Here is a 26,488-nt window from a genome sequence, read left to right as displayed (position 1 = left end):
TTTTGAGACTAAATCAAAACCTTCAGAAAGTCAGTGTAGACAGGGAAGAAAGAGGTCCAAGTTCTGAGCTTTGGGGCCCATCAGTATCCAGATGTTGGAGAGATATACAGGAAACAGCAATGCAGATGAAGCTTCCGGTAAAATAGAACCAACCGAGAGTGGGGCAGTGCAGCCAAGAGAAGTGTCTCTACACAGAGGAGCCACCAGCTGTGGCCAGTGCTGCTTAGGGCCCAGACCAGACAAGGACTGGACACGTGAGTCACATTGCAGTGGTCACATTGCATTTTCAGTATGGTGGATGTCAAAACCTTGGCAAAGGTGGTTTCAGGGAATGGTGCCTCGGAACACTGGCTTGGAGTGGGATCAAGAGAGAATGGGAGTGAGGGAATGGGGGCCACAGGTATAGACAGCTCATTTGGGAAGTTTTGCCCTCAGGGAGGTGGTGAGGTTGGTTTGTAGCATGAAAGCCATGGTGTCAAGGAGGGTTTTCTTTCCCGATCACGGGAGAGACTGCAGCCTGTCAGGGTGCCGGCAGGAGGAAAACACTGATGGCTCTGGAGTGCAAGGGGTGAACTGCCAGAGATGTGAGCACATGATGGTGAGAAGGGCTGCTCTCTAGTGTACAGGTGACGTGGTTGGTCATGTCTGGGAGCACAGTGCTCATCCCTGGGGACAGGCGGGAAGGCATGGTGTAGGTTACGAGGCAGGGAGGTGGGCAGGTAAATGTGGTTGTTGTCTCCTGTTTCCTAGAAGACAGGAAGCAGGGTCTCACCAAGAGTGAGGATAAAGGAGAACATTTAGAAGATTGAGGAGGAAGGGTGAAATCAACATTCAGGTTGTGAGAGCTGAATGGCAGTGCCAGGCCCATGGCAGAGGGTGGTCATGGATTTTGAATGAATCATTCAGGGTGATTTTGTGTTTATCTCCATCAGTGTGGGCTGTGGAGTGGAGCAGGAAGAGCTGGGTCTTAGCAGTTTTGCTAGGCACAAGTGATGATAGAAGAGGGGGGCAAGTTTGTAGAGGAAGGGAGGATAACAACTTATCCACGGTCTTTAAACTCATCCATCTATCCATCCACCCATCTATCCATTCATCCATCTGTCCATCCACCCACCCACCCATCCATTCACCCACCCATCAACCCCCACATCTATCCATCCAACCATCCACCCATCCGTGCATCCGTGCATCCACACACCCACCAATCTTTCATCCACCCTTGTTTCCATCCATTCATCCATCTTTCCATCCACCCTGCCATCCATCAATCCATCCATCCACCCATCCACCCATCCGTTCATCCATCCACCCACCCATCCATCTGCCCTCTCATTCATTCAGCCATCCACCCATTTATCCACCCTTCCATCCATTCATTCACTCATCCATCTACCCACCTTCTGATCCATCCACTTATCTACCCACCCTTTAATCCATCCATCCACCCATCTATCCAACCATCCATTTATCCCTCCACCCACCTGCCCATCCATGTACCCCTCCCATCCATCCATCCATCCATCCATCCATCCGTACATACATACATATATGCATCCACCCGTTCATGTACACTGAGACTCTTCTGAGTACAACAGGGTGCTGTGCTGAGTACAGGGATATGGGGACAAAGGGTGAGTGAAGTGGTCCCCATTCTCTGAGAATGCACAGTCCCCTGGGGAACCAGATCCTTCCACAAGCTGGTCCAACATGAGGTCATCTGAGATAAGCCCTGTAGCCCAGCAGGAACTCCTCCACTCACACCACCCAACCCCAGGCCCTTATTGACTCTGACCCCAGCCGACCTGGGAAGAAGAGAAGCAATGGGACAGATCCTGGCTGCACATCTTCCGTGTGCTGGGCATTCACGCGCCCTCTCAGGATGGGCCTGATACACTTTGCTTTTCTGGTCTGGGGCTCTCCACCAGGGCTGCATGTCAGAGTCTCCTGGGAAACATTGGTTGTAAGCGGCCTCTGTTGTTCAGGAGCGTGGCCCAGGTGTGGACACTTCTCTAGGTGACTGGGATGTGTAGCCAGTTCTGAAAGCCGCTTGCAGGACCACAGCCACCCCAGCACAGGTGTGGAGGACACACAGGGCAGGGGTGTTGCTGGTCACCCTAAGACCCCCTGAGGGGTCTTAGGCTTTCGTTCTGCATTTCCTCTGCCCAGGCTCCATGGTGACCGTTTGCAGATGGAGAAACCTGTGCAGAGAAGACAGACAGTCACCAGGACCACCTGGTGGCTAAGAGGGGACATTGAAGCCCATCCCCATGCATTGCAGGGTCTAGACCCCGATGCTTGGCTGTGAAACCTCCTCTCCCTTGCAAACCCCCCTGGGCAGGGCTACAATTCCATGTGGAGCTGCAGACGGTGGGTTTGGGATCCCGGCTGCCGGTGCTGCTCTCTGGGGTCCTCACGTACTAGCCTGGCAATTCACTTTGTCTCTGTACCTCGGTTTTATTAGCTGGGAAAGGGGGAAGTGTCCACTCAATGAGTGAGTGTCTATAAAAGCAGGGAGCATGGTGGGCTCAAATATGCTGCTTTTATTCTAGTGTCACAAATGTCCCTAAAATGTCCCCATCTCCTAGGGACCTCTTGCCCACCACAGACGCCCTCAGATCTGGCACCTACTGCCAGAGCCCCCACATTTATGTTGGCAGGTTCCCCTGTCACTTGTTAGGGCTCTAGGCTCCAGCCCTGCAGAACCTGAAGTGAGAGTGATTGGCAGCTGTCATTCAGCCCCAAGTTGAATGACAGGGATGAGAGCCCTGCAGAGGGTTGGAGGTAGGGTGAGAAGGAAGCAGACGGGACAGGAACTGCCCTTTTTTTTTTTTCTTTTTTTGAGACAGGGTCGTGCTCTGTCACCCTGGCTGGACCACAGTGGTGTGATCTTGGTTCACTGCAGCCTCAACCTCCAGGTTCAAGGAATTCTTCTGCCTCAGCCTCCCACATAACTGGGACTACAGGCATGTACCACCATGCCTGGCTAATTTTTTTTAAATTTTTTGTGGAGAGGGTTTCACTGTGTTGCCCAGGGTGGTCTCAAACTCCTGGGCTCAAGCAGTCCTCCCACCTCAGCCTCCCAAAGTGCTGGGATTACAGGCATGAGCCACTGCGCCTGACCAGGAGCCCACTCTTTCTCAGGCCTTAGAGGAGGTGGAGGAGTGGGGGGTGGCTGGGAAGATGGTGCAAGTTGGCGAAGGTTCTTTTTTTTTTTTTTTTTTTTTTTTGAGAGAGAGTCTCGCTCTGTCACCCAGGCTGGAGTACAGTGGCGCGATCTCGGCTCACTGCAAGCTCCGCCTCCCGGGTTCACGCCATTCTCCTGCCTCAGCCTCCTGAGTAGCGGGGACTAGAGGCGCCCGCCACCGCGCCCGGCTAATTTTTTGTATTTTTAGAGACAGGGTTTCACCGTGGTCTCAATCTCCTGACCTTGTGATCCGCCCGCCTCGGTCTCCCAAAGTGCTGGGATTACAGGCGTGAGCCACCGCGCCCGGCCGAAGGTTCTAATCAAATATTTATCAGCAAATTCATCTCCCCCATGTCTGCAGGGCCCTCACGCTGCGCCTTCCACTTTCTCTTCACTCTCTTGCTCCTGTTTTCCTGATTTTGCCTCTGGCCATCCCGGGTGCTAGATATTCTCCACCCCTTCTGGGTGCCCCGACTCCCCTTCCCTCTCCTCCTCTCTCATGGATCCACCCCTTCCCACTGGACTCGTCACCGACACGTTTGCTAACAATGGACGATGGGGCCTCGCCAGCTATTTTGGAGCAATGAGCCGGGAACCTCCCGCGAGTGTGTATGCGCGCACACGTGTGTGCTTCCCTCCCGTGGCTCAGGAGCTTGAATGTCGCCCCAGTTTCAGAGTCAGCAGAGAGAGGGAAGGAACCAGCTGGCTTTGCGGAGGGGTGGGGATGGGAGGAGGACAGCATTTCTGCTTCTTAGGTTCCCACTCAGCGAGTCTGTCGCAGGGTGACGAGCACCGAGACGGCCCCCGCTGCAGAGCCCAGGGACGGCCGGCCCTGGAGGCTTCAGGGAGCAGGGCACAGCTGGGTTGCCCAGGCTCCAGCCTTCCAGCTGGCCACACCCACCCTAGGTTGCTCGGCCCCTGGGCAGAGGGTTTGGGGCCTCTAAATAGAAGGAGGGGTGGCCGGGTCTGAAGCAGAACACCCAGTCTGGGACCATCCCTTGGGGCCACCTCCCTGGTGCAGCCAGGCCCCTTACAGCCCCCAGTGCTGTAACAATGGTTTGGCATCTGGGCCATTGTTTCCTGAAGCTTTCTGTTCCCGCTGGACTGCAAGCCCCACCAGCAGGGAGCAGGGGCTGTCGGGGTTGCTGCCAACACAGCCCCTTCCTTGGCATGGGCCTGGCGTACCCCAGGTACCCAATCAACAGTTGTTGGGTGGATCTGTAGGAACTGAATGAAGGATGCAGAGGACAGGCCAGGAGTGGGGGAGGCAGAACAGAGGTGGACATGCCAGGTCCACCCGTGCGGGGAGCATGGGCACATGAGGGGCTGGTCCCTCCTTAGCCGGGGGAGGCACTGCCCAGAGGCTGAGAACACAGGAGCCAGGCAGAGGGGGATGTGTGGGTGTGGAGGGAAGCGGGAGAAAGACCGCCCTGCGAGGGCAGCCCCCAGCCTCTGCCTACACCTAGTAGGTGCTCACTAAAGTGTGTGGTGTGAATAAAGTGTATGTGGCCCCGGGCGATGGGAGTATGGGGTGGAGGCGCAGGTGAAGGAGGTCAGCAGCCACTTCCCTGCTGGGCATTCCTCCTCCCCACAGCAAACCCCACCTTCAAGAAGGGTGTGGACTCCTGGCTGTCCCTGCCGGGGCGGCTGTGAGTGTCAGACCCATCCACATCTGAGCAGGGGTCCTAACACACAGGTGGGCTGCTCCAGGCAGAGGTGGCATGTGTCCTTCCAGGCAGCGAGGCCTCCTCACCGCAGACTCCTGGGGGGCGAGTGCCTCTCCCGCTCAGGAGATCCTGGGCCCCAGGCTGTGTCTGCAGTGGAGGAGGCCGGAGCCCCTTTCCCTCTGCCGCCTCCGCCTGCGTCTTGCTCTCTGGGGCTGTGAAAGACCCCAGCCCTCCTCTTGGGGTCATAAGGTCTTCCCACCAGGGCTGCTTCTCAGGCCCTGAGTCAGTGGTTCTCAGTGCACGCAGATTGCTGGAGGAGGCCTGGGATGCGCCCTGGAATCTGCATTGCCCACCAAAAAGCTCCCAGGTGCTGCTGATGCTGTGGGCCCAGGCCCTCCACTTTGACAGCCACTGCCCTACGTTGCTTCTGGGGTCCTGCCCAAGGGCCTGGGCTTCTCTGAGAGTGGCTGCGGGAGCAGTTTTCCCCGCTTGAGACAGCAGGCCTTTGAGGGGGCACAGACAGATCTTCCAGAGCTCCTCAGAGATCCCTGAGACAGAGACTGGAACCCTTCCTGCCCCCCCCCAGCACACCTCACTGTCATGGACATCACTGGCAGGGGAAGCAGGAGGCCGAGTTCAGCTTCCGCACAGTCACTTCCAGGGATCCAGGTGCGGGCTGGGCAGTGCCCTCTCACTCCTGCTTTCCAATGACAAAACCGAGGCTTAAAATCATTTGAAGACGAAGTTGCGCCCTTGTTGCCCAGGCTGGAGTGCAGTAACGCGATTTTGGCTCACGGCAACCCCTGCCTCCCAGGTTCAAGTGATTCTCCTGCCTCTGCTTCCCGAGTAGCTGGGATTACAGGCACCCACCACCACGTTCAGCTACTTTTTGTATTTTTAGTAGAGACGGGGTTTCACTATGTTGACCAGGCTGGTCTTGAACTCCTGACCTCAGGTGATCCACCTGCCAAGGCTTAAAATTCTTAAGGAGGTGGGAAGCAGGTAGGTTGGCGCTAAGAGGGGAAGAGCAGTAGTCCTCGCGCTGGTGGAACGTTCTGTGTGTTGTGCGAATCCACGTCAGTATCCTGCTGGTGGTGGTTTTACGGATGTTACCGTGAGGACCCTGGGCACAAGCTGTACAGATCACTCTGTTATTTCTTACAGCTGCGTGAGCCTACAGTTATGTTAAAATGGTTAACTTTTTTAAAATCAGGTAGTTTAAAAAAAACCCTTCAGTTGTTCTTGTACCCAGGTCTGACAAGGGTGAGTCAATGGGCTGAAACCCAGCGGCATCTGACTCCAGAGCCAGACTCCCCGGCACTCCCAGCGCGGCACCCCCTCCTGCTCTGAGCTGGTGCCCATGCCGGGGAGCCCCCCATGGAGGGGCCGGGGAAAGGCTACTGAAAACACTGCTGGAGCCCTGCTCAGCCACAAGGCCCCATCCTCAGGGGCTCCGGGAAGGGGACAAGATTCTAACCAGGCCTTGCTCTCTCTCCTTCCACAGAGCGATCAGGACGCCACGGCTCCGCCTGAAGCAATGGCCCAGCCCTACCCCCCTGCCCAGTACCCCCCTCCGCCACAGAACGGCATCCCTGCCGAGTATGCCCCGCCCCCGCCGCACCCCACGCAGGACTACTCCGGCCAGACCCCGGTCCCCTCAGAGCATGGCATGACCCTGTACACACCAGCACAGACCCACCCCGAGCAGCCAGGCTCCGAGGCCAGCACACAGCCCATCGCCGGGACCCAGACAGTGCCGGTAAGGGCCCCCACGACCCCAGGCCCAGCCCTGGAGCTTCAGGGAGGAGCGCCCACCCAGCAGAAGGGTGGCCCAGGAGGGCATGAGGTATACCACATGGGTGGGGGACCTGGGCAGGGCCTGTGTGTGTGGAGGATGAGCCTTTTACGGGGCTCCTGGGCCAGAAGTTACCCCCAGCAAAGGCACTTCCAGCCCCTGCTCAACCCCAGCACCAAGGAGCTTTGTGATGAGCAGGCATTTGGAGGGACGGCCGGGCACTGAGGGGTGGGGTGGCAGCCACCCTCCTCCAGCCGCCTGGGCCTGGCTTCCCTGCTTCGAGCAAACACTCACCCAGCTGGGAGGTGTCCTCACTGCCAGAGACCTGTTAGTAGAAAGTGAAGGAGACGGGCGGAGGGCAGAGGCAGAGCCGCGGAGGCGGCCCAGGGCCCTCTGAGCTGTCTCGGGTTGCAGGCCCTCCTATCATTTCTAATCGCTTGTAATCTACCTGCTTGGCTGGCCTCCAATCAGATAGCTTCAATTATGTGGTTGTAATGCAGCTCCCAGGCAAAAGTGCTGAGCCCTCACTTCTCACATTTCCTGAGAGCAAAGAGAGCCGGCAGGGAGTGGCCAAGCCGCCGGCCTGGAGTGGGCTCTGGGTATAAAGACTAGGCCCTGACTCTACCCACCCTGCAGAGCCCCGACCAGTCTATTCCTTTTCTCTGGTCCCCTCCACTGAGATCTCCATGTGCCTCCCCTGCCCCTGCTCTGGGGCTCCAGGTTCATCCAACTGTCCCCGCTGGCCCTGTCCCAGCACTGGATGTGCTAGCTGGCGGGGCTGGGCAGGAGGCCAGAGCTCTCTACACTGCCCAGGAGCGGCACCGCCCTGGTGGCTCCCAATAGGGGTCCCTTCCCAACTGCCTCAGCCCTCCCGCAGTCCAGCCTGGCTCCCAGCGTGCTGTGTGGATGCAGATAGGAGCCTTCCCTTGGTGCGTGCCTGGGCAGGGGCTTCCTCCAGCATCACCCAGGCCCTCTGTGGAGAGAGCCCACCCAGCCAGCCGCCTCCTGGGCTGGACATGACCCTCATCTGGCACCCAGGTGGTGCCCTTCCTCCCTACTTGGAGCCCCGCCCAGCCAGAATCTGCCCCGAGGCCATCAGCCTTTCCAGTGCCCCCCGGCATCCTGATACCCAGGGTTCCTACAGCCACAGGACACACATGGAAAAGGCCAGGCCCTGGGGTGGTAGAAGTGGGGGCCAAGTCATGCTTCCCCGGCTGCTCTGGTTCTGATTCATCAAACCCACACCTTGTGTGTACTTAGAAAAGAAAGAGATGATCCCGGGAGCTAAGCCGGGTTCACCGTAAACAAGTCACGCTAGAGCAGGCTGGGTCTCTTTCTGACTGACTCCAGTAGACACAGCTCATCTGCTCAGACCTCTGACAGCCACCTTATAGACAAACGAGGGGGTCTCTCATGGTGAGCCTCAGGGGTTCGTCCCAGAAGAAAACCAGAAGCAGGAGGGTCAGATGCACAGATAACACAGAGTGGACCAGGCGCTTTAACTGAACAACAGAACCGAGGCCAGATGCCTCCTGGACACTGGAGCCACCAAACACGGCCTACCCAGGACACACATAAAGTCTTCCTTCACTCGGCAGACATTTGCTGGGTACCTGGTATGTGCCTGGCACTGAACTGGCACTGAGGCTACAAAGAAGAAATGACCCAGCCCTGTCCCCTGGTTCCTGCCATGCAAGGACAGGAAAGTCAGAAACAGAGGCTGACTTCGGTCTGGCTTGCCCGTGAGGGTCCACAGACCATGGAGAGAAGCCCCGAGTAAGCAGCAGCTGCTGAAAAGGTGAACGCTGCATCCGATGAAGAACTCTCCGACTAGGAGGATGGGAGTCTCACCACCCAGTCAGCAGCCTCCAGAGCCTCCCAGGAAGCGTGTCCAGGTGGGAAGCACCCAGAGCCCAGGGGATGGCAGAGAGCCTGGACCTTCCTTTCTTCAGGCTGGGGTCTCTCAGGTCTGGCAGAGGGTTCGTGGTTGTGGTCTGCAGATCTTTCATCCAAAGTCCCAGAGGAGAGAGTCATTCTCCATGACCTGCACCCAGGGCGGGGCTGCCGGCAGAAGTCTCGGCATCGGCGTGGTGCCCCAGGAAGAACAAAGACCTGGGCCGCCCCGAAGGCCGCGCGCTCCCCACCTTGGAGTGTGTGTTCACGCGGAGCCTTCCCACCTTGGAAGGCAGCTGGAGAGGGTGTTCCAGATTCCAGGAGCTCCTTCCTCCCAGAGGCTGCCCAGCACTCACAACTGAAGGCCGAATGCTCCCTGCTGGCTCACGTGTCCCCAGGCCCTGTCCCTGGTCATCAGCAGGGCCCTTTCAGCTCACTCGAGCCTCCCCTTGGTCCTGCCCCAAGCAGCCTGGTATTGGGGTCTAGATCTTCGGGATAGGAAGTGGGGTGAGTTCAGAGCTTTGGTCCAGACCTGCCTAGTTCAGAGTATCTCCTTGAGCTCCTGGAGCACTCGAGGGCCCATGTGCAACCACCAAGTACCCTGGTCTCTTCCTTCCCCACCATTCCTGAGGTGCCACCCAGGGAACCCCCCCGAGAGTCTGCTGCCCAGGTTGGCACCAGGTCAGGGCTTGCAACCCCCAGACGTTCCCTGGACCCAGACGCCGCCCAGAGGCCACCAGGGCTTCCCGCCCTCTCCCCCAAGGGGACTTCCTTCTGCTGGTGAGCGTGGGCTGCCCTGGCAGGTGGCGTGGCCAGGGCCAGTGGAAAGGGGGAGCTCGGAGCACCTGTCCGGCCCCCATATCACCCGCCCCACTGGTAGCTGTGGCAGAGCTGGCCCCTAGACAGCAGGGTGCTGTCCAGGCCCGGGGCCCACACAGGCAGCCTGTTCCGTTCTAGGACCTGGGGCTGATGGCGTCAGTGGGAGAGAACAGTGGCCCCTGCAGCCCGTCCCCATGGCTCTACCTCCCCGTCTCCTCCACCCCAGGACCCCCAAAGACAGGCTGGGCCCCAGCTCCGGAAAGACTTCCCTGGAATTTCTGGAACCACGAGGCCTCTTCCTGCTCGTCCTCCCCTCAGGAGGGTTTCCAGCCGGGAATTGGTGGGAAGTCTGTGTTCAGCCAACTCAGGGCCTTTCCCAACACTGCCACCACCCAGGTGGGATGCACCCCTCAACTCCTAGTCACAGAAGCACAGCTGACCCTGCAGAGAGAAACATGGGGCTCCTGGGGGCCCCTCACCGCCACCGAGACTTCCCACAGAAGGCAGAGCGTGCGCTGATTTGTGTGGTCTTGATGCCCTCGGGTGGGTCCCGACCACCTCCAGTGGCTTTCCGGCTACATCATTCCCCAGGAAGGCTCGTCCCCTCTGAGCAAAACACCTCTTTTCGCCGTCCAGAGATACAGAGGCTCCTTCCTGGTAGGGCAGGGGCGTCTCTGCTCATCCGTGATGGGAAGAGACATGTGACAAGAACCCACGGGGGGCACGCACACCTGCACACACGCTCCGTTTCTCTCACTCTCACCACGACGTCAGCTGCCTTCTCTGGACAAATGCAGCACAGGGTACAGAGTGCGATGAGGGGCTGCGGAAGGACCGGGGGACCCCATCTCACTACCTTGAGCCACCACCAAGGTCTGTGTTCCTCAGCGGGGGTCACCGTCTGGAGCATTTATTCACTCAGGGTCAGGCAGGTGCCAGCACTGTGGGCCCTTGGGGGTCACACACTGTCCTTATGCTCAAGGGACCCTCAGCTTGCTAACAGGCCAGGTGCATTGGCTCATGCCTGTCACCCCAGCACTTTGGGAGACAGAGACAGGTGGACCACGAGGTCAGGAGTTCCAGACCAGACTGGCCAAAATGGTGGAACCCAGTATCTACAAAAATACAAAAATTAGTCAGACATGGTGGCGGGCGCCTGTAATCCCAGCTGCTCGGGAGGCTGAGGCAGGAGAATCACTTGAACCCAGGAGGTGGAGGTTGCAGTGAGCCGAGATCACGCCACTGCACTCCAGCCTGGGCGACAGAGCAAAACTCTGAGAAAAAAAGAGAGAGAGATTAGCATACAGATAGAAAATGCCAAAGCACGGAGGGTCACTGTGGAGGGCCAGCCACGGAGAGGGAGACAGGATGAGACTGGTGTTTTCCAGAGCCCACACGGGCTCCTCCACCTGCCAGAGGGGACCCCACGTGGGCGGCAAGGGTCTGATGCCTGAGGGGCCAGCACCTGCCCCACTGCCCACTGGGGATCTGGGCTCTGCACCCCTGGCTTCACTGCAGGCATAGATGCCTACGGCCAGGTCCCTGGAGGCCTCTCTGCCGGGTGACCCCAGGATGAGCCTCTGTCCTCTCTGCCATCCATCGGGCCTGAGCCTCCTCAGAAACTCCCGCACTTGCCCTGATCTTCCATTTGGGCCACCTCGTCTATAACTACAGGCCTCATAGTCTGGCCGAGGCGCTGTCTCCTCCGCCAGGAGTTGCAGCCCTCGGTCACTGTGTTCTTGGCTCTCACGGCTTATGGGAAGGGTGAAGGGTAGCCATGGCTGGCCACTGGCCTGAGAGAGGCAGAAGAGAGGCGATGGTCCCCAAAGCAACACCACAGTGAGGCTCAGCTGAGATGCCCCTACCCAGGCTGGGAGGTGGGAGTGGAAGAGGTGTCAGTCGGCTGCCCGCGCCACAGTGCAGAGGCCAGCAGGGGGCTTGGAATCCTGTGTTCTTCAAATGCCACGTGGGAGCCGACAGTCAGTGCCGCCGGGCTCTGAGGCAGACACTCCCAGTGGACAGGTCGAGACCACACACAGAGAACCTGTCCTCCAAGGCTGACTGGCCGCCCACTGGGGGCCCACCAAGGCGGGTCCTTGCCTGAGTGCCCAGGAGATCTTTGGAGGAGCGAGGAGAGATGGCACTGTCGAGGAAGGGATTTCCAAAAACCGGTTCATCTTGTGTCGCAGCAGCACAGCTTGGTTCTGTGCCAACAACAGCCGCCGGGTCCCACTTGCTGTCCGGGGTCTGCCTAGGTCCACCAGACCCTGCCCAGGGCTCATTCCCTTTGCCTGTCTCTGGGCCAAGCTTGGGGGGCCCAGGCGAAAGTGGGTGCAGGCTCCTCAGAGGATGTGGAGAGTGGGAGATGCTGTGTGGCATCTAGACCCCCCACCCTGAACTTGAATGGGCTGGTCCATAATGGCCGGGCCAAGACAGAGCTGGGGAAAGATGCAGAAGCAGGACCCGCAGCTCAATCAGGAGGGAAGGGCGGTCCTGTTCTTCCCTCTTTCCCTGCATTTGAGAATGAGAAGCAAAAATGGTTGGTTTTTTTTTCTCTCTCTCTTTTTAAGTAGGGGAAAGAAAGTCTCTGAAAAAGTTGGAAAGGCAGTGGAGGCTGCTGGACCGCTACAGTCAGCGGTTGGAGGGCCCCCATCCCCCGGCCCAGGGCAGCCCATGTGCAGTCACGCGTAGGGCTTACCTGCACACACGACAGTTTCACAGCCATGGAACCCACTTAGCCTCTGCCCAGGGCTGAGCAGGGATAGAACAGCTTCTTCCTCACCTGTGTCCTGGCCCCACTCATGGCTCCTCCCACTCCCACCCCATCACCCCATTCCTCCTGCCTCATCCTCAGCTGCTTCCCTTTAGGACTTTGGGGTGGATGCCCCAGCTCCCCTGGGTGGGCGCAGGGCCGGTTCCCGCCATCGTGGCCACCCTGGCGTGCTGACCACCGCCTTCTGCTGCTCAGAGGGCAGAGCTGTGTGCCCCTATCCAGGCTGGATTCCCGAATCTGGGATGACTCAGTCACCTGTACCCAAGAGCAGCAGAGGGCACGGGTGCATCCCTGTCCACTGAGGAGGAAAGACCCACGCCTATCCGGCGGGAGGGTGGGGTTCAGAACCTCTGTAAAGATCGGCGGATGTTGGGGCGGTCTCGTCTTGGTTCAGGGGTGAGGTCAGCCCTTCCGGAGGTCTAGCACAGGCTTGCTTTCTGCAAGAAAACTTGGGACCAAGGAGGATGGCAGCAGAACTGGGAAACTGGGCTGCGGGGCATCTCTAGTTCCCTAGGCTTGGATGGAGGAACCCCGTGCCTACCTCCTTGGAGCCAGAGTCAGCTGCCCTGTGTTGCTGGGGACCTGATAGACCTGATACCAGCCAGACCAGGAGTCTCTGGAGGCCTGTCGTCCACCCTCCTGGCCCTGCCAACTGTGCCCACCACGGATGCCTCCATGCCAAAGCCCAGGCCCCACTGATGGGGTGGCACATGTCAGGGAACCCCAAGGAGCAGCCGCCCAACTTGTCCAAGCCTGGGGGCTCGTGCCCTCCGAGAGCCGTGGCCACTGTCCACCTCTTGAGGTCCTGAGGGAGATGCCTCACGCCTTGGGAACACGCAGAGCTCAGGACACATGCCCGTCGGAATTGGGTCAGCACACCACATGGCACGTCTGCTGAGACAGGTCCTGCAGCGCACGTCCAGGTGAGCTCCAGGACGGCAGTTCCCACGTTGTCGCCGTCCCACGCTGTGGGGTGTGTGCTGCATCCTCACTTCTCAACGCAGGGGACAGAGGTGCATCAGGGACATGGACACATGCTCCAGTCGTCGAGACCCCGCTCCCAGCCCGCCCCACTGCCCGCGCTAGGGGCTGTTGCCGGGGAAGAAGCTGCAGTGTGGCAGAGGCTGTGTCCACCTCCCTGCGCAGCCCAGGAAGCGGTAACTTCCCCTCTTGGCACCTAGGGGCACCTGCTGCCCTGGAGCCTGGTCAGAGGCTTCCTGACCACATGCAGAAATGCAGGGGAGCAGCCTGTCCTTCCAGAAAGGACAACCAGGGCGGCCGTGCAGGGGGCGGCGCCAGCCGGACAGCCACTCAGACAGGAGTCGAGGGACCAAGCTCTGGCCACTTAGCTGTAGTGTGACCTTGGCACAGCTCTGCCTCTCTGGCTCCGTTTCCTCTGCCATGGGCCGAGGCCTCTGGCACTGTGGCCCCAGGCTCCCCGCTCACCGTCCTGACTCAGCACTCCTTTGGTGGCCCGCGACAGATGCCCTCCGGAAAGTGGCTTCAGCAGCCAGGTGCTTCGCCTGGCTGGAGATGCGTGGGAATGGCTCTCTGGGGCCTCTCGTCTTGGCTTTTCTCTTGCTCCCAGACTGGCTGCCTCTGCTCCGCAGGCCACATGGGAGACCATGCCACCAGCCTTCCATTTGTACTGACTGCAGTGTGGGCCTCTCAGGGACCCCAGTCTCCTCTACTGCCACTCTAGAAAGGATCCAGATGGCTGGAGCCAAGACCCTCCTACCTATGGCTGGCGTCCTGTCCCAGAAGCCAGTTGGCCTCTGAGGAGGGGTTCTCTGTGTATGGCCTCCAGCTCTCCACCGGGAGTATCAGGAGGCCCAGAGCCAAGGATTCAAATACAAAGGGTGTATTTGGGAGATGATCTCACAAAACCCATAAGGGGCAGTGTGGAATTGAGGCGAGAAGGCGAAGGAAGCCAATAAAAGGTACACTGTCAGCCTGCTGGTCCCATGGGCAGCTGAGCTCAAATTGCTGGAGGAAGTGTGGACAGTGAGAGCCCCTCCAAGGCACCCCGTGGGATCTGGGGTGTGAACCCACCACCTGTGCCTGTCGCCGCCGAGGGCCTCTCCTGCACCCTGGTGCTCCTGTGCCACCCACCCACCTTGCCAGTGGGCTGAGCGGGGAAACAGTCTGCGAGGCTGGCACCTGCGGCTTGGCTGCATCCATGGAACTGGACTGGAGCGCCCCTTGGGCCTGGACCCAGGTCGTGATGAGATAATGGCCACCTCGGAGAGTCACCCGTGCATCCACCCGGCCGATGCTGATGTAGCACCCGCCACATGTCCGGAGTTCCTGCTCTGTGGATACAGCCGAGACTCAGCCAGACTGAAGGCCAGGCTTGCCGTGAGCTCGTGGTCAGTCCACTGGAGAAGACCACGCAGGAAAAGCCTCACACAGGCCACACTGCGCTGCCTCGGGCGGCACCCCTGCCTTCTCACAGGGAGCTGAGGGCTGGGTGGCTTTTGTTTCCTGAGACCCAAGTCTTTGGGAGCCCATCTGCCCACCAGCGTTTGGGTCCCAATGGGGACTAACCGTAAAGGACTGGACTCAGCCACCTCTGCCTTGGGAGAGGCTTCTGGAGGTGAACCCCAAAGGTTCTGAGTGGCAGCAGCAGGCTGGAATAAGCAGGAGCATGGCGGGGATGGGGGGACACGAAGAGGCAGCACCTTCGGACAGGCGGACCCTCGGGCCGGGCTGACATCTGTCTCCAGCTCACCACTTCATCCTCAGGACTTGAAAACCAGTGGGGTCCTCGGGCTCCCAGAACTGCCTTGAGATGTCAGTGGGGCTAAGAGACCGTGGAGGTTCAGCCTTTGTGGACAGGGCTGGGCTGTGGGAGCAGGGAGCAGAGCAGGCCAGGAGGCCTTGCACTGGGATGGCGGGAGGGAGGCGGCCTCACCTGCACAGTTTGGGCAAAGGCCTAGAGGTGGGGCCTCTCCGTGTGAGGTGCCCCTGTGCTGTATCTCATGGAAACCGTCCGCCCAGATTCTGCCAAGGATCCCAGCCCAGGGATGGGAGAGGCCCAGAAGGGTGGGGGAGAATCTGGCCTTTAGACCCTGCCCTCCCTTCAGCAGAGGGGATGGGCAACCCCGCACGCAGAGGCAGCCTCCGCAGCCCAGTCCTCTCCCTGCAGCAGACAGACGAGGCGGCACAGACGGACAGCCAGCCGCTCCACCCCTCCGACCCTACAGAGAAGCAGCAGCCCAAGCGGCTACACGTCTCCAACATCCCCTTCCGGTTCAGGGACCCCGACTTGCGGCAAATGTTCGGGGTGAGTGTGCGTGGCCCTGCCCATCCTGCCCTCCACACCTGCCCCAGCTCCGGGGTGGCACCCACAGGCCCTGCCTTCCTGCCCACACCTGCTCCTCCGGGTTCCCTGCCTCCCACTGCACTGGGAGCCTCCAGGGCCCCAGGATTCCCTCCCTCCTGGGCCCAGCCCCGCCCTGACCTGAACCTGCTGGGAGGGTGGCGGGGAAGAGGAAGGCCTCGAGCTGAGGAGTAGGCGGATCTGTTGTGGCTGCCCTGCAAACCCCACTCCTCCTGCTCCCAGCTAGAAATTTACCCATGGTCCCCAGACCACCTGATCTCAGGGGTTTCCTAGAGTGCCTTGGGGCCTCGCAGCCAGTTTGGTTATGACCACCCTATTCCCACATTCTGGCTCCTGTCTCCTCACAAGAGGGTACCTGGAGGGGCACCTCGGCCTCCCACAGAGCAGCAGCCCCAGCCCTGGCCTCTCCTGTGTGCCTTGGGGCCAGGCAGTGAACCTCTCTGGGCCTGTGTCCCCCGGGCCCCTGGTTGGGGAACTTGGAACCAGATGCACGGTCGATGGGAATTGAAGCCCGTCCTGCACTCCGTGGGCCTGTTCCGGGTTTTGCACTGTGGCCTTCAGCCCCAGTGGTGGGGTCACTGAGAACGTGCAGGGCTGCCCCTGGGTCCTGGTCACTTGATTGTTACTGGACTTGAATGCGCCTAGCAGGTGTTGGTGCCTGCGGGGGCTGGGGCTGCTGAGTGGCGGGGGAGCAGCAGCAGCTGGGCGGCTCAGCCAGGCTCCCAGGCCTGCCCTGGCCACAGAGGACCACGCAGCCCAGCCACATTTCTTCCCTCCCTCCAAACTCCTCTTCCCCCTGCCTGCCGCGGTGCCCGCCCCACCTCTGCCGTGCAGGTAGACAGCCTCTGGCTCTGGAATCCCAGCCTCTCTCCTCCTGCCACCCTGACCCAGCTGGGATTTGCCATGCAGACTGGAGGCACCTCTGGCAGCCCCAGGGTGGAGAGGTTCCCCTCCACCTACCCCCTGACGTGACCCCCAGAAGTCCACTCCCTGTCTCAGGATCCCAGCCTGGTTGGATTTGGAGTTCAGACTTACTGGAGGGCTGGCATGACTTAGCATCATCAGATGGCAAGGACTGTGTCCCTTCTTGACCCTGGGTCCTGAGCGAGCGGCCAGAGTTCTCTGGGCCTGGGACTGCCCCTTAATAGCAGCTGACATTTTGGAGCTCTGGCTGGATGCCCCCTGCAGGGGACCTGTTTACATACACTCGGTCCTTGCAGGACAGGGGCAGCATCCCGTCGGCTCCATGGGTCCCTACAGGACAGGGGCACCATCTGCCATCGACTCCCTAGGTCCCTGCAGGATGGGGACACTGTCCCCCATCAGCTTCCTGGCTCTCTGCAGAACGGGGGGTACTGTCCCCTTCTTTTCAGCACCTGGCAGAGTTGAGATTTCATTGTTGTCTGGCCCCACTGGGGCTTGCTGCACCCCCCGCCTCCACGACTGTGTGGGGGTGACTAGGAAACCCCCATCAGTTGCCTGCACTGCAGGCTTCAGGATGGGCCCTAGGGACCTCAGAACTGTTGTTTGGGGCCGTTCACATACCAGTGAGAGACCAGGCTGCCCCATGGGGACCGTGGCCAACAATGGGAGGGAAGAAGGCAACTGGAGCGTCATGGCCCAGCTGGCCTGAGCGTCCTGCACAGGCCGGGCCTGGGTTCAGGTCACTGTTGCTCAGCACCCCACTCCAGCACAGCCCCACGACAGGCTGTGCAGGGTCCTGGGGGCTTGGGCAGAACACCCTCCGTGTCCCTCTTTCCCTCACACCCTCCCCCCATGTTCCCCCTGCCCAGCCTTCTCCACATCTCAGGGACGCCTGAGGGTCCCATTTCCCAACCAGGGGTCCTGACCTCCAGTGGCTTCAATCTCCATTTCCTGACCCCAGCACTTTCTCTTCTCTGTGGCACTTTGTCCCTAATGGGCACTTATGCCCCTCTGCCTCCCCCGTTCCCCATCCTTTGGAGAATGGTCTCAGAGCAGACCTTTACCCTTTAGTGTGAATTAGGGGTGGTGGTCATGCCTTGGGTACCCTGTCTCCACTGTAACCCTTTCCAAGTGGTCAAGTCCTAGCAGGGTGAGGAGGGGACGCTAGTGATGTGCCCATCCCCAGCTGGCAGCTGGAGTTAGTGTCCTGGCAGGAAAAGCTCCCCGAGGCAGAAGGGAGACACGGGCCTCCAGGAGAGGCTGGGAGAGCTGTCCCTAACCCCACACCACACCAAGGACCCTCTTGGTGATGCCTTGGGCACCCTATCCCCACCATCGCCCTCTCCAAGTGGCCAAGTCCCAGCTGCTCCATGGCCAGAGGTGGGAGGGGTCCCAGGGCTCCTTTCCCAGTCTGGGAGCCCAGGGCAGAGCACAGGGACCAGCGTCTCAGGAGTGGAGCGGGCGGCCGGGCCAGCGGTCTTAACCCGCACTTTCCTGTCTGCCCCACTCCCTCTTTGTCTCTGTCTCTGCAGCAATTCGGAAAAATTTTAGACGTGGAGATCATTTTTAACGAGCGGGGCTCCAAGGTGGGTGCCGCACGGAGCTGCCGCCTTACAGCGCCGGCTGTAGGTCCCGCCAGGCTAACGTGTGAAATGTGCGTTTCCTTCCTGGAGAGCTTCGCGCCCGAGGACCCCTGAGCGACACGGGTGCTTGTATTCCCCGCTCTTCCACCCCCACCCGCCCCGCCCCCACCCCAGCTGTCTGTGCTGTTGCTGCCGCTGCCGCTTTTTCTTTCTGAGCCACCAGGACCTCTTGCCTGCACCCCAGGGCCCTGGGCCCCTGGGCCCGGGCCCCAGCCCACTGAACGCTCACCCCAGGGGACCACTGGCCTGGAGGCTTGAGGGAGGGGCTGCAGAGAGGGCAGGCGGGGGAGGGCGTCCAGCGGAGACAAGCCCTGCTGCCCTTCCAGGAAGGCACGACCCTCTGCCCTGGGCTCCGAGGGTGGAGGTGGGGGGGCTGCCCCTGCAGGTCCTGTAGCCCAGCCTGGGCCCCCCCACCCCAAGGTGGGGTTCAGGGGGCCGGCCTGGCCTGTGGTCAGGTATGACGTCTCTCAGGTGGCTTTGGCCTGTCCCTGTGGAGATGCCAGGTGATCAGCTCAGGCTGGGCTCAGGCTGGGCCAGCAGCTGCCCCCCTGGGGCCCATACCCCTCCTGGCATCCTGCCGGTGGCCCTAGGACAGACCTCTGGGCTGCCTGCGTCTCCGCCTCAACTCACCTGACTCAACCCCTTCTCTCTCTCCCCCCCCTCCCCTGCCCCCCCAACTCCTCTTCTTCGTCCTCTTTCTCATCCTGTATCCTCCTCTCCGTGCCTGTCCTTCCCTCTCCTCTGCTCACAGGGTTTTGGGTTTGTAACTTTTGAAACTAGCTCAGATGCTGACCGAGCCCGGGAGAAGCTGAATGGGACGATCGTAGAGGGACGGAAAATTGAGGTGCTCAGATAAGTGTGCTGCGGCAGGGATGCCCTGAGATCGCCCACCTGCCCCCCAGCTCACCCAACCCTGCCACTGCCGCACCCTTCAGAGAGCCTGGCCAGGGTCCCCTGGGGTGGGAGGAAGGGTTGCACTAAGGCCAGAGTAACTGGCTGCAGGCCAAGCCCTGTCACCTGTCACTCCTTCAGGCTCACCTGAGGTCCCCTCCCCCCTGCTTTTCCTAGGAGGCCCTGTCCCCAACCAGATAGTGAAAGAGCCCCAGAAATCCTGTATTGGGGGCTTGGCAGCTTCAAGGACCATGGCCAGTACACCCGGGCAAGGAGCCATTAATCCCCAGACCCTGCTCACCGTGGAGCAGCGACTGTCCCCAACCTGTCCCCACGCGGCCCAGTCTGGGCCCTGCAGTTTGCTCCCACCTCGGCCCCACTCCTCCCCTTGTTTGGGTAGAAGCAGAGTCAGCAGTGGCAATGGCCAGGGCAGAGGAAGAGACCAGGCCCCAAGGAGGAGCAGGGAGAGGGAGCTCTGGGTCCCTCCCTGACACCCACCCCGCTCTGTCCCCTGCTTCCCAGAGTGCCAGTGGGCTGTGTTCCCTTGCTGCGGCCTGGGTGTCTGGAGCTGGGTCCCCCAACAGGCAGGGCAGCCAAAGGGTGGCTGGAGGAGGGCTGGGGTGAGCCACCAAGGCAGAGCCCTCAGGCAGGAGGTGAAGGGCGTGAGAGGAGGTTTCCAGACTTCCGAAGGCACTGGCTTGGCCAGGCTGCAGCCCCATGCCCTCAGGGCTCACACTGAGGACACAGGGGAGGTAGAACAGCCCAGACCCCTTCCTGGGGCCCATCACCCCTGCTGTTCTCGACTCTCTTCCACACACGCGTCATCCTCCCCATCCCAGGCTGCCCCTGGACAGCCTCACCCGGGCATATGTGTGGAAAATAGGTAACTTCTTGCCCAGAGCCCCTCCCTGTCAGCCTCGTCCTCCAGGGGCACACGGGCCCCATCAGAGAGCTCTGTGCTCTGCAACATTGAGGACTCTGGCCTCGGGGGAGGGGGGCATCATCCAGGAAGGGTATGAGGGCATCTTGGTGCCCATGCCTAGCTAGGCCTTGGCAGCCTCAGGGAGGAGGGGGCGTCCTGGAGTCCAGCCTCTTAGCTGGTTCTGGTTGGAGAACACTTTGTGGAGAGTCTACCAGGGAGCGTCTCCAGCTGTCCTGGGGTGCCTGGAAGTCTGGGGCTGGGTTTATGGGAACAGTCATGTGAAGAATACAGGCCAGCAGGCCTGGGTCTGGGGTCCTGGGCCAGGCGGGGCTTTAGCCCGTGCTGGGAGCAGTGGGGGCCGAGGCTCCCGGAGGGCAGGCAGCACAGTGGAGAGAGGAGGCCGGGGCGGGAGGCAGGGCGGGGAGGAGTGGCTGGTGGGTCTTCCAGGAGGCTAATCGTCCCTCTTCCTCTCTTTCCTTCCCTCTCCGGACAGGTCAATAATGCCACGGCCCGAGTCATGACCAACAAGAAGACGGGGAACCCCTACACCAACGGTAAGGGGCTAGGCACCCCCACCAGGCTGCCGGGGTCACTGGTCGGGCAGAGGCCCTGGGAGAGCTGAGGCTTCTGGATCCTAGGCAGCCCCATCCTCAGTGTCCCAGCCCTGGGGCTGCTGCTCTGCTCCCGGTCAGAAGCGGGTGGGGCAGAAGAGGCAGGAGGAGAGCTGGGGGCCACCCACCCAACTCATGGCCCCGTACAATCAGCCGTCGCTGGAGTCTCGCTTTCCCAAGCGTGCCTCGCCCCCAGAGGCCACGCGTGCAGGCTTCTGATACAGTGGGACAGCAGTGCCTTCCTGGGTTAGGACTGACTTTCCCCCAGGGCCTTGAGTTTGAAGGCTTCTGTGCTGAGACCTGCTATACCAATTCCTGGTGTGAGCAGGCTCACGGAGGGCAGCAGGGGCACAGGGGGCCTTGGGTGAGCTTCTAGACCTCTCTGAGTTCCAGTCTCTTCATCTGCAAAACAAATAGTGACACCATCCCCCAGAGCTGCTGGATGACAAATGACACCTCTAAGTGCCATGAGCAAGGGCCTGGGGGGAGGTGCTCAGATTTCGTAGAATGTGATTACAGGAACTGCCTTCCTGGGGCTTTTCAAGCACGGCGGGGGCACTGAGGCCCCAGGCTGAGCCCTGCTGTCCACAACATGGGGAGACTGAGGTATCTGGTGTGTGTGCACCACACTGCAAACAGAGGTGGCCGGTCTTCCTTGGAGATGGATCTGCCGACGCTAAGTGCTGGCTCTGGAAGCGGAGGGAACCACTGGTGGCCACTGCGAGTCTTAACTCCATCAGGCGAGGGGGCCTGCTTTGAGCGGAGCAGGTGTGTGTTGGGGGCCTCGGCTCATTCCTGCCAGGGAGCAGCTTCCCACTCGGAGCCCTTAAAAGCCTCAGCGCTGCTCCTGGACAGGATGGGTCTCCCTGTTGCCGTGGACTCTCAGACGGTATCACCCCCCAGCCTCTCATGGCCCCCCATGTGATCGGCCATACGTGGAGTCAGGTGACGACCAGCACGGAAGCCTGGATAGGACTGCCCGATCCGCCACCTCTCTCCCCAGCTCTTCTCCTGGTGTCCGATGCTGGGGTGGGGCCGGGACTCTGGCCTGGCCCAAGTTTGACTTGATTCTCGTGGCCTCATATCTTGCTTTTATGAGGACTTACACATCTCCAATTCTTTTTAAAAATCTGGGAGTCCTCCCGCTTTGCAGGCATCCCGAGTGCTTTCTGGATGTGACTCTTCCGTGATCTGGCACTTGGCACAGGAAGTAAAAGCGGTAGACATTTTTACAGGGTCCAGGTGATCAACCAGCGGGGTGTCCAAATCTCTGGAACCAGCTGCCCACTCTGCACCCAAGAGCCACACTCACCGCTGTCTGGGCAGAAATGAGAATTCAGGGGAACACGGAAATCAGAATGGACCCATCCCTGAATGGCCTTGGACTGTGCGGCCCTTGAGGGGCACAGAACCCACGCCAGTGAAACATCAGGGAATGGAGGGAGGTGGGAACCTTTGCCCACCTTTGCAGCAAGAGCCGTTTCATCTCAATGTCTTCATCAGCCTGGGCACAGAGGACTGCAGTGGGACGGCCCTGGGTTCTCTGCAGGTTGGCACCGAAGCCAATACATGGGCTCTGGGGGCGAATGCCAAGTGACTTGCTTCAACGCTACCCAACACTCTGGAAGTCACCAGCTGGGGGTGGAGGTTTCCACTGTAGAAAACAAACCCACCAGGTTTGCCCAGGTGTTAACTATTTATAGTAGAAACAGGCCATCCAGGCAGTTTCAGGCTGCCTCTGCCATCTGGGGTTCCAGACAGTGAAATGGAGCCAGCAGAGACAGGTGGAGGCTCCCAGAGAGGCAGAATTGACAGGTGAGGGCACCCAGGAAGCCAGAATAACTGGTGGAGGCATCCAGGAAGCCAGAAGTAACAGGTGAAGGTGCCCAGGGCCATCTGAAGCACACATACAGCCTCCAAGTCTCACCCCGTATGAACCAGAAGAGCCACTGGATGGAGCCTGGGGGAGTCTGGGCTTGGGGTCAGGGTCTGCAGGACTCTTCCATCATGGGCCTTCTAGTAAAAAGAGTCAGCTCTTGAGACTGGAGGTTTTCCCAGAAAAAAGAAAAAAAAATTATTTCAGCCTGATGCAGTGGCTCGCGCCTGTAATCCCAGCACTTTGGGAGGTTAAGGGGGCAGGATCTCTTGAGCCCAGGACTTCATGACCAGCCTGAGCAACACAGGGAGACCCTGTCTCTACAGATAGTTTTTTAAATTAGCTGGGGGTGTGGTGGCAGGCACCTTTGGCCCAAGCTACTTGAGAGGCTGAAGTACGAGGATCACTTGCGCCCAGGATGTCGAGGCTGCGGTGAGCTGTGACTGTCCACTGCACTCCAGCCTGAGCAACAGAGCAAGACAACCGCCCCCCCCCCCCAAAAAAAAAAAAGTTTCTTCCCTCCTAACCTGGGATTTATCTTTTTGGAAGATTCCAAAGTCCCAGCAATGACGTCTAGATACAAGGTTGTGTGATGGTGGGCCAGGGATGCAGGGTGGGGTGAAGAGTTGGCCAGAGGGAGGAGCAAACCCCGACCCTCCGTCCTCACTGCCTCCGGTCTGCCTGCCCTGCAGTGGGGTTGTTAGAATCTGGGTCGGGCTCACACGTGGCCCGGGCCTGTTGCCACTCTCTCCAGATGTATCTCCCCAGCTGGCCAGTGGGCTCTCATCCCTGCTGTCCCTCCCCGCACATTGCAAAGGGACAAGGAGCCAGGCCCACGGGGCATGCTGTAGAGAGAAGACCTGGGTACACTGAGGAGGGGGGAGGGACTGGGCCTCATCAAGAAACCCTCCTGCCCACCCTGTCAGAATGCCTGGAGCCGGAGCCCACTCCAAGACAACTGGTTTCCCCTGCAGAGGCCTCCCGGTGGAACAGGTCTTTGCCCTGCTCCTGGGCCCCCGGGGGAGAGGAAGACTGGCCCACCTGCAGGAAGGGAGAGGCTGGGAGGCCGATTACAGCCTGGCACCCATGGAATGGCCAGGAACATGGGTGTGGCTGAGGACTGCAGGCCAGGATCCCTGGCTCTGACACTCCCCAGCTGGTGACGGAAGGTTGCTGTGCCTCTCCAGGCCTCTGTTCCTTCATCTGCAAAATGGGGAGAGCATGAGGACCCAGCGAGTTTCAAACAGTCTGTGTGGCTCACACACAGTGTTGAGGAAAAGCAGCCCATCCTTCTTATCATCCCCAGTCCAAATGCCTTTTCCTCCTCAACCTCCCAGGCCACCCTCCCAGACGGCCGCTCTGGGGGACGGTGAGGACGGGAGGAAAGTGAGAGCGGGACTCAGCACTGGGAAGAGGGAGCCGGAGGGGGGCCTTTGGCAGGCAGTGGGGCGAGGTTATGGGCAGAGGCCAAGTGCCTTTCCTGCAGCCTCTGGCCACCTTCAGCTCGGATGGTGGGGCGGTGCCGAGTCTGACTCCAGAAACCCTCATCCCAGCTGTGCTCAGGCGGGTAGATAAGTTCCACTTTCCCTCTCCAATTCTCTTCTGGGAGGTGGGTACCCCAGGCTTCGGGGGATGACGCCCAGGGTGAGGGTTGCTCAGGGGCAGGCTGAGGAGGACAATTGGGGAAGAATCGTAGCAGAGCCCCAGGCAGAAGAGTCAGGAAGGAGCAGACCCTGGTGTTCTGAACCCAGCACTTGGGGCAGTGTGGGCTGGGGCCCGGCGCGGGAGGCGCTCTGGGAGTGTTTCCACGAGCTCCACCGGTGTCGCTGGGGTTCCCAGGCATAGGTTTTGGTGGGGAAAGGGTCGGGGAAGGCAGTGACTAGGTCTCTGTGCTTTTGTTTTAGGCTGGAAGCTAAATCCAGTGGTCGGCGCAGTCTATGGGCCTGAATTCTATGCAGGTAAAGGCTGGGGCGGGGCGGAGATGGGATGAGACCAGCCACTTGGCCCGTGGAGCTCCGGGGGCGGGGCATGAGGGGCGGGGCCCGGTGGGCCGTCCCCGCCCTCCCGCCGTGTTGACTGAGTAGGGCTCCGGGGGCGGGGCTTGGGGAGGGGTGGGGGGCTAGGTGTTCGGAGGTTTGGAGCGGAGTTTGGGGGGAGAGGTGGGCCCCGCTGTGCCTCTCACATGTGTCTCGGGCCCCCTTTCCTGCAGTGACGGGGTTCCCCTACCCCACCACCGGCACAGCTGTTGCCTACCGGGGCGCACATCTTCGGGGCCGGGGCCGGGCCGTGTATAATACGTTTCGGGCTGCGCCACCCCCACCCCCCATCCCGACTTATGGAGCGTGAGTACCTGGGCCGGGGGAGGCGTGGAGGAAGGGGTGGGAGAGCGGGGAGGAGGGAAATGGGGAGGCCCTGCGCAGTGCGAGGGACTAGGCAGCCTTTCCAGACCTGGGAGGTCGTGGGAGCCCCAGAACTCAGCCCTGCAGCTGCCTCCATTATCGCCACTCCCATCCCCACCCCGGCGGGCATCGCCGAGGTCACTGGCATTTAGGGGGGACATTCAGAGCCCCAGAACCTTGTCTGCTTTAATGGGGGTGTTGTCCACCCTTGAGGTCAGCGAGGGGCTTCTCTGAGCCCTCTCTGCTCCCATTCCCTGGGGTCCGGTGCCCTCCATCACTAAAGGGGTGGGGGGTGCAGCTGCCTGGGGTCGGGTGGGCCATGGGCCCCGGGGTTTGTGGGAGAAAGGAGCTGATCAGCAAGGGTGTTACTCTATTGTTATACCAAAACAGGGCACTGGAGCAAACGCTTGTTAAAATGCCAGTCCCATGGGCGGGGCTGGCACCGTGCCCCCTCCCTCCTCAGCAGACACCGGAGCCGGCCTACCCCACCTCTCCAGCGTTCCCACCACTTTCTTGTCCGTTTGCTTCCAGGGTCGTGTATCAGGATGGATTTTATGGTGCTGAGATTTATGTAAGTGCAGCCCCGCCGGGAGGGAGGGTGGGATTAGGTGTTCTGTGGGTCTCAGTGAGAAGTCGGTGTCTCCTCCCATCCCATCCCCCCCAAAGCCAGGAGGGCAAGGGCACCATGTCTGCCCAGAGTGTGGCATCCCTAGGAATCCCAGCACAGCACAGTCTGGTTGTCGGCGCCCATCAAGGGAGCAGCCCTGTGAGCTGAAGGCGTCTTCCCATGGGCAAGGCTTCATATAATGGGGGCAGTGGGACTCTGCCACGTCCCTATAACCAAGCTGCGGTCAGTGAGAGCCCCTAAGGCACCCACAGGATGTGCTTCAAGAGGGGCCAGGAGGCAGGGCCCCTGGGTGCCTGTGCTCTGGGGCCTACCCCCCTTGATGGGGTCCTGTGGTCTCTCTCCCCCTTCATGGGGCCACACTTGCTGCTTCCTGTCTCAGACTCACTGACAACCCCACCCCATGTACCCAGCCACCCTTCGGTCCTGGGCAGTTGCCCACAATTCAGTCACCTGCTCATGTGAGGCCAGGACATCATCTGAGCTCACGTCCTCTTGTGCCTTTTACCTTTGACCCTTCCTGGTGTCCAGGACACTATCCAGAGTCACTGTGCATTCTCCTAGCCCCTCGGCATCCAAGTCAGGCCTCACTGGCCTGGTGGCAGGTCTGTGGGCACCTCTTTGCCAAGGCCTAGCACCCAGCCAGATGAGTCATGGGTACCCACTAGTGTGTGTGGAGTGCACAGATAGGTTTGTGAATGAATGAATGAAAGGAGTGGACAGGCAGACCTGCCTCGCCCCAAACTGTGCCACCTGGCCATCTGCAGTCCTCGGTCCTGCATTAGACCAGAACTAGGTTCCCAGGCCAGGCACCACCTAATCCTTACCCAGCCAAGGCTAGGAGGCTGGAAAGTTTGCAGTCCCTCCCAGGGCCCCACCCACACAGGGTCTGTGTCTCCCCATGTGTCTCCCCACTCAGCCTTTCCCTGGGGAGCCCCACTAAGTCCTTCTGCTGTCTTTCCTCCCACTTACCCTACAGGGAGGCTACGCAGCCTACAGATACGCTCAGCCCGCTGCAGCGGCAGCCGCCTACAGCGACAGGTGAGGCCAAGGGCCGGTGCTGTTCTGGAGCAGGGTGGGGAGAAGACGGACACCGATTCCTCGGGGGCTGGGCCCAGACAGG

The 26,488-nt window shown here is 60.3% G+C and overlaps 1 protein-coding gene across 22 annotated transcripts in view; it reads left to right on the top strand.

Annotated features, from left to right (window-relative positions):
- Nucleotides 1–26,488, top strand: part of LOC105469257 (RNA binding fox-1 homolog 3) — a 524,235-nt gene that overhangs the window by 491,815 nt on the left and 5,932 nt on the right. For 11 of the 22 annotated variants that reach the window (XM_071081762.1, XM_024788936.2, XM_024788933.2 and 8 more), the window contains 9 exons: nt 6,356–6,610; nt 15,280–15,417; nt 17,931–17,984; nt 18,793–18,885; nt 20,348–20,408; nt 24,246–24,299; nt 24,551–24,683; nt 25,131–25,311; nt 26,345–26,406. In XM_071081762.1, coding sequence (XP_070937863.1) covers nt 6,389–6,610; nt 15,280–15,417; nt 17,931–17,984; nt 18,793–18,885; nt 20,348–20,408; nt 24,246–24,299; nt 24,551–24,683; nt 25,131–25,311; nt 26,345–26,406 — 998 coding nt within the window. In that variant the 5' untranslated portion in view covers nt 6,356–6,388. The remainder of the gene's footprint in view (nt 1–6,355; nt 6,611–15,279; nt 15,418–17,930; nt 17,985–18,792; nt 18,886–20,347; nt 20,409–24,245; nt 24,300–24,550; nt 24,684–25,130; nt 25,312–26,344; nt 26,407–26,488) is intronic. The other 11 variants (XM_024788937.2, XM_071081765.1, XM_011720101.3 and 8 more) reach the window with 3 other exon arrangements.

Source organism: Macaca nemestrina, chromosome 17, assembly GCF_043159975.1.
Source record: "Macaca nemestrina isolate mMacNem1 chromosome 17, mMacNem.hap1, whole genome shotgun sequence".
Classification (NCBI taxonomy): Eukaryota; Metazoa; Chordata; class Mammalia; order Primates; family Cercopithecidae; genus Macaca; species Macaca nemestrina.
This window is presented reverse-complemented; position numbering and strand designations above follow the sequence as displayed.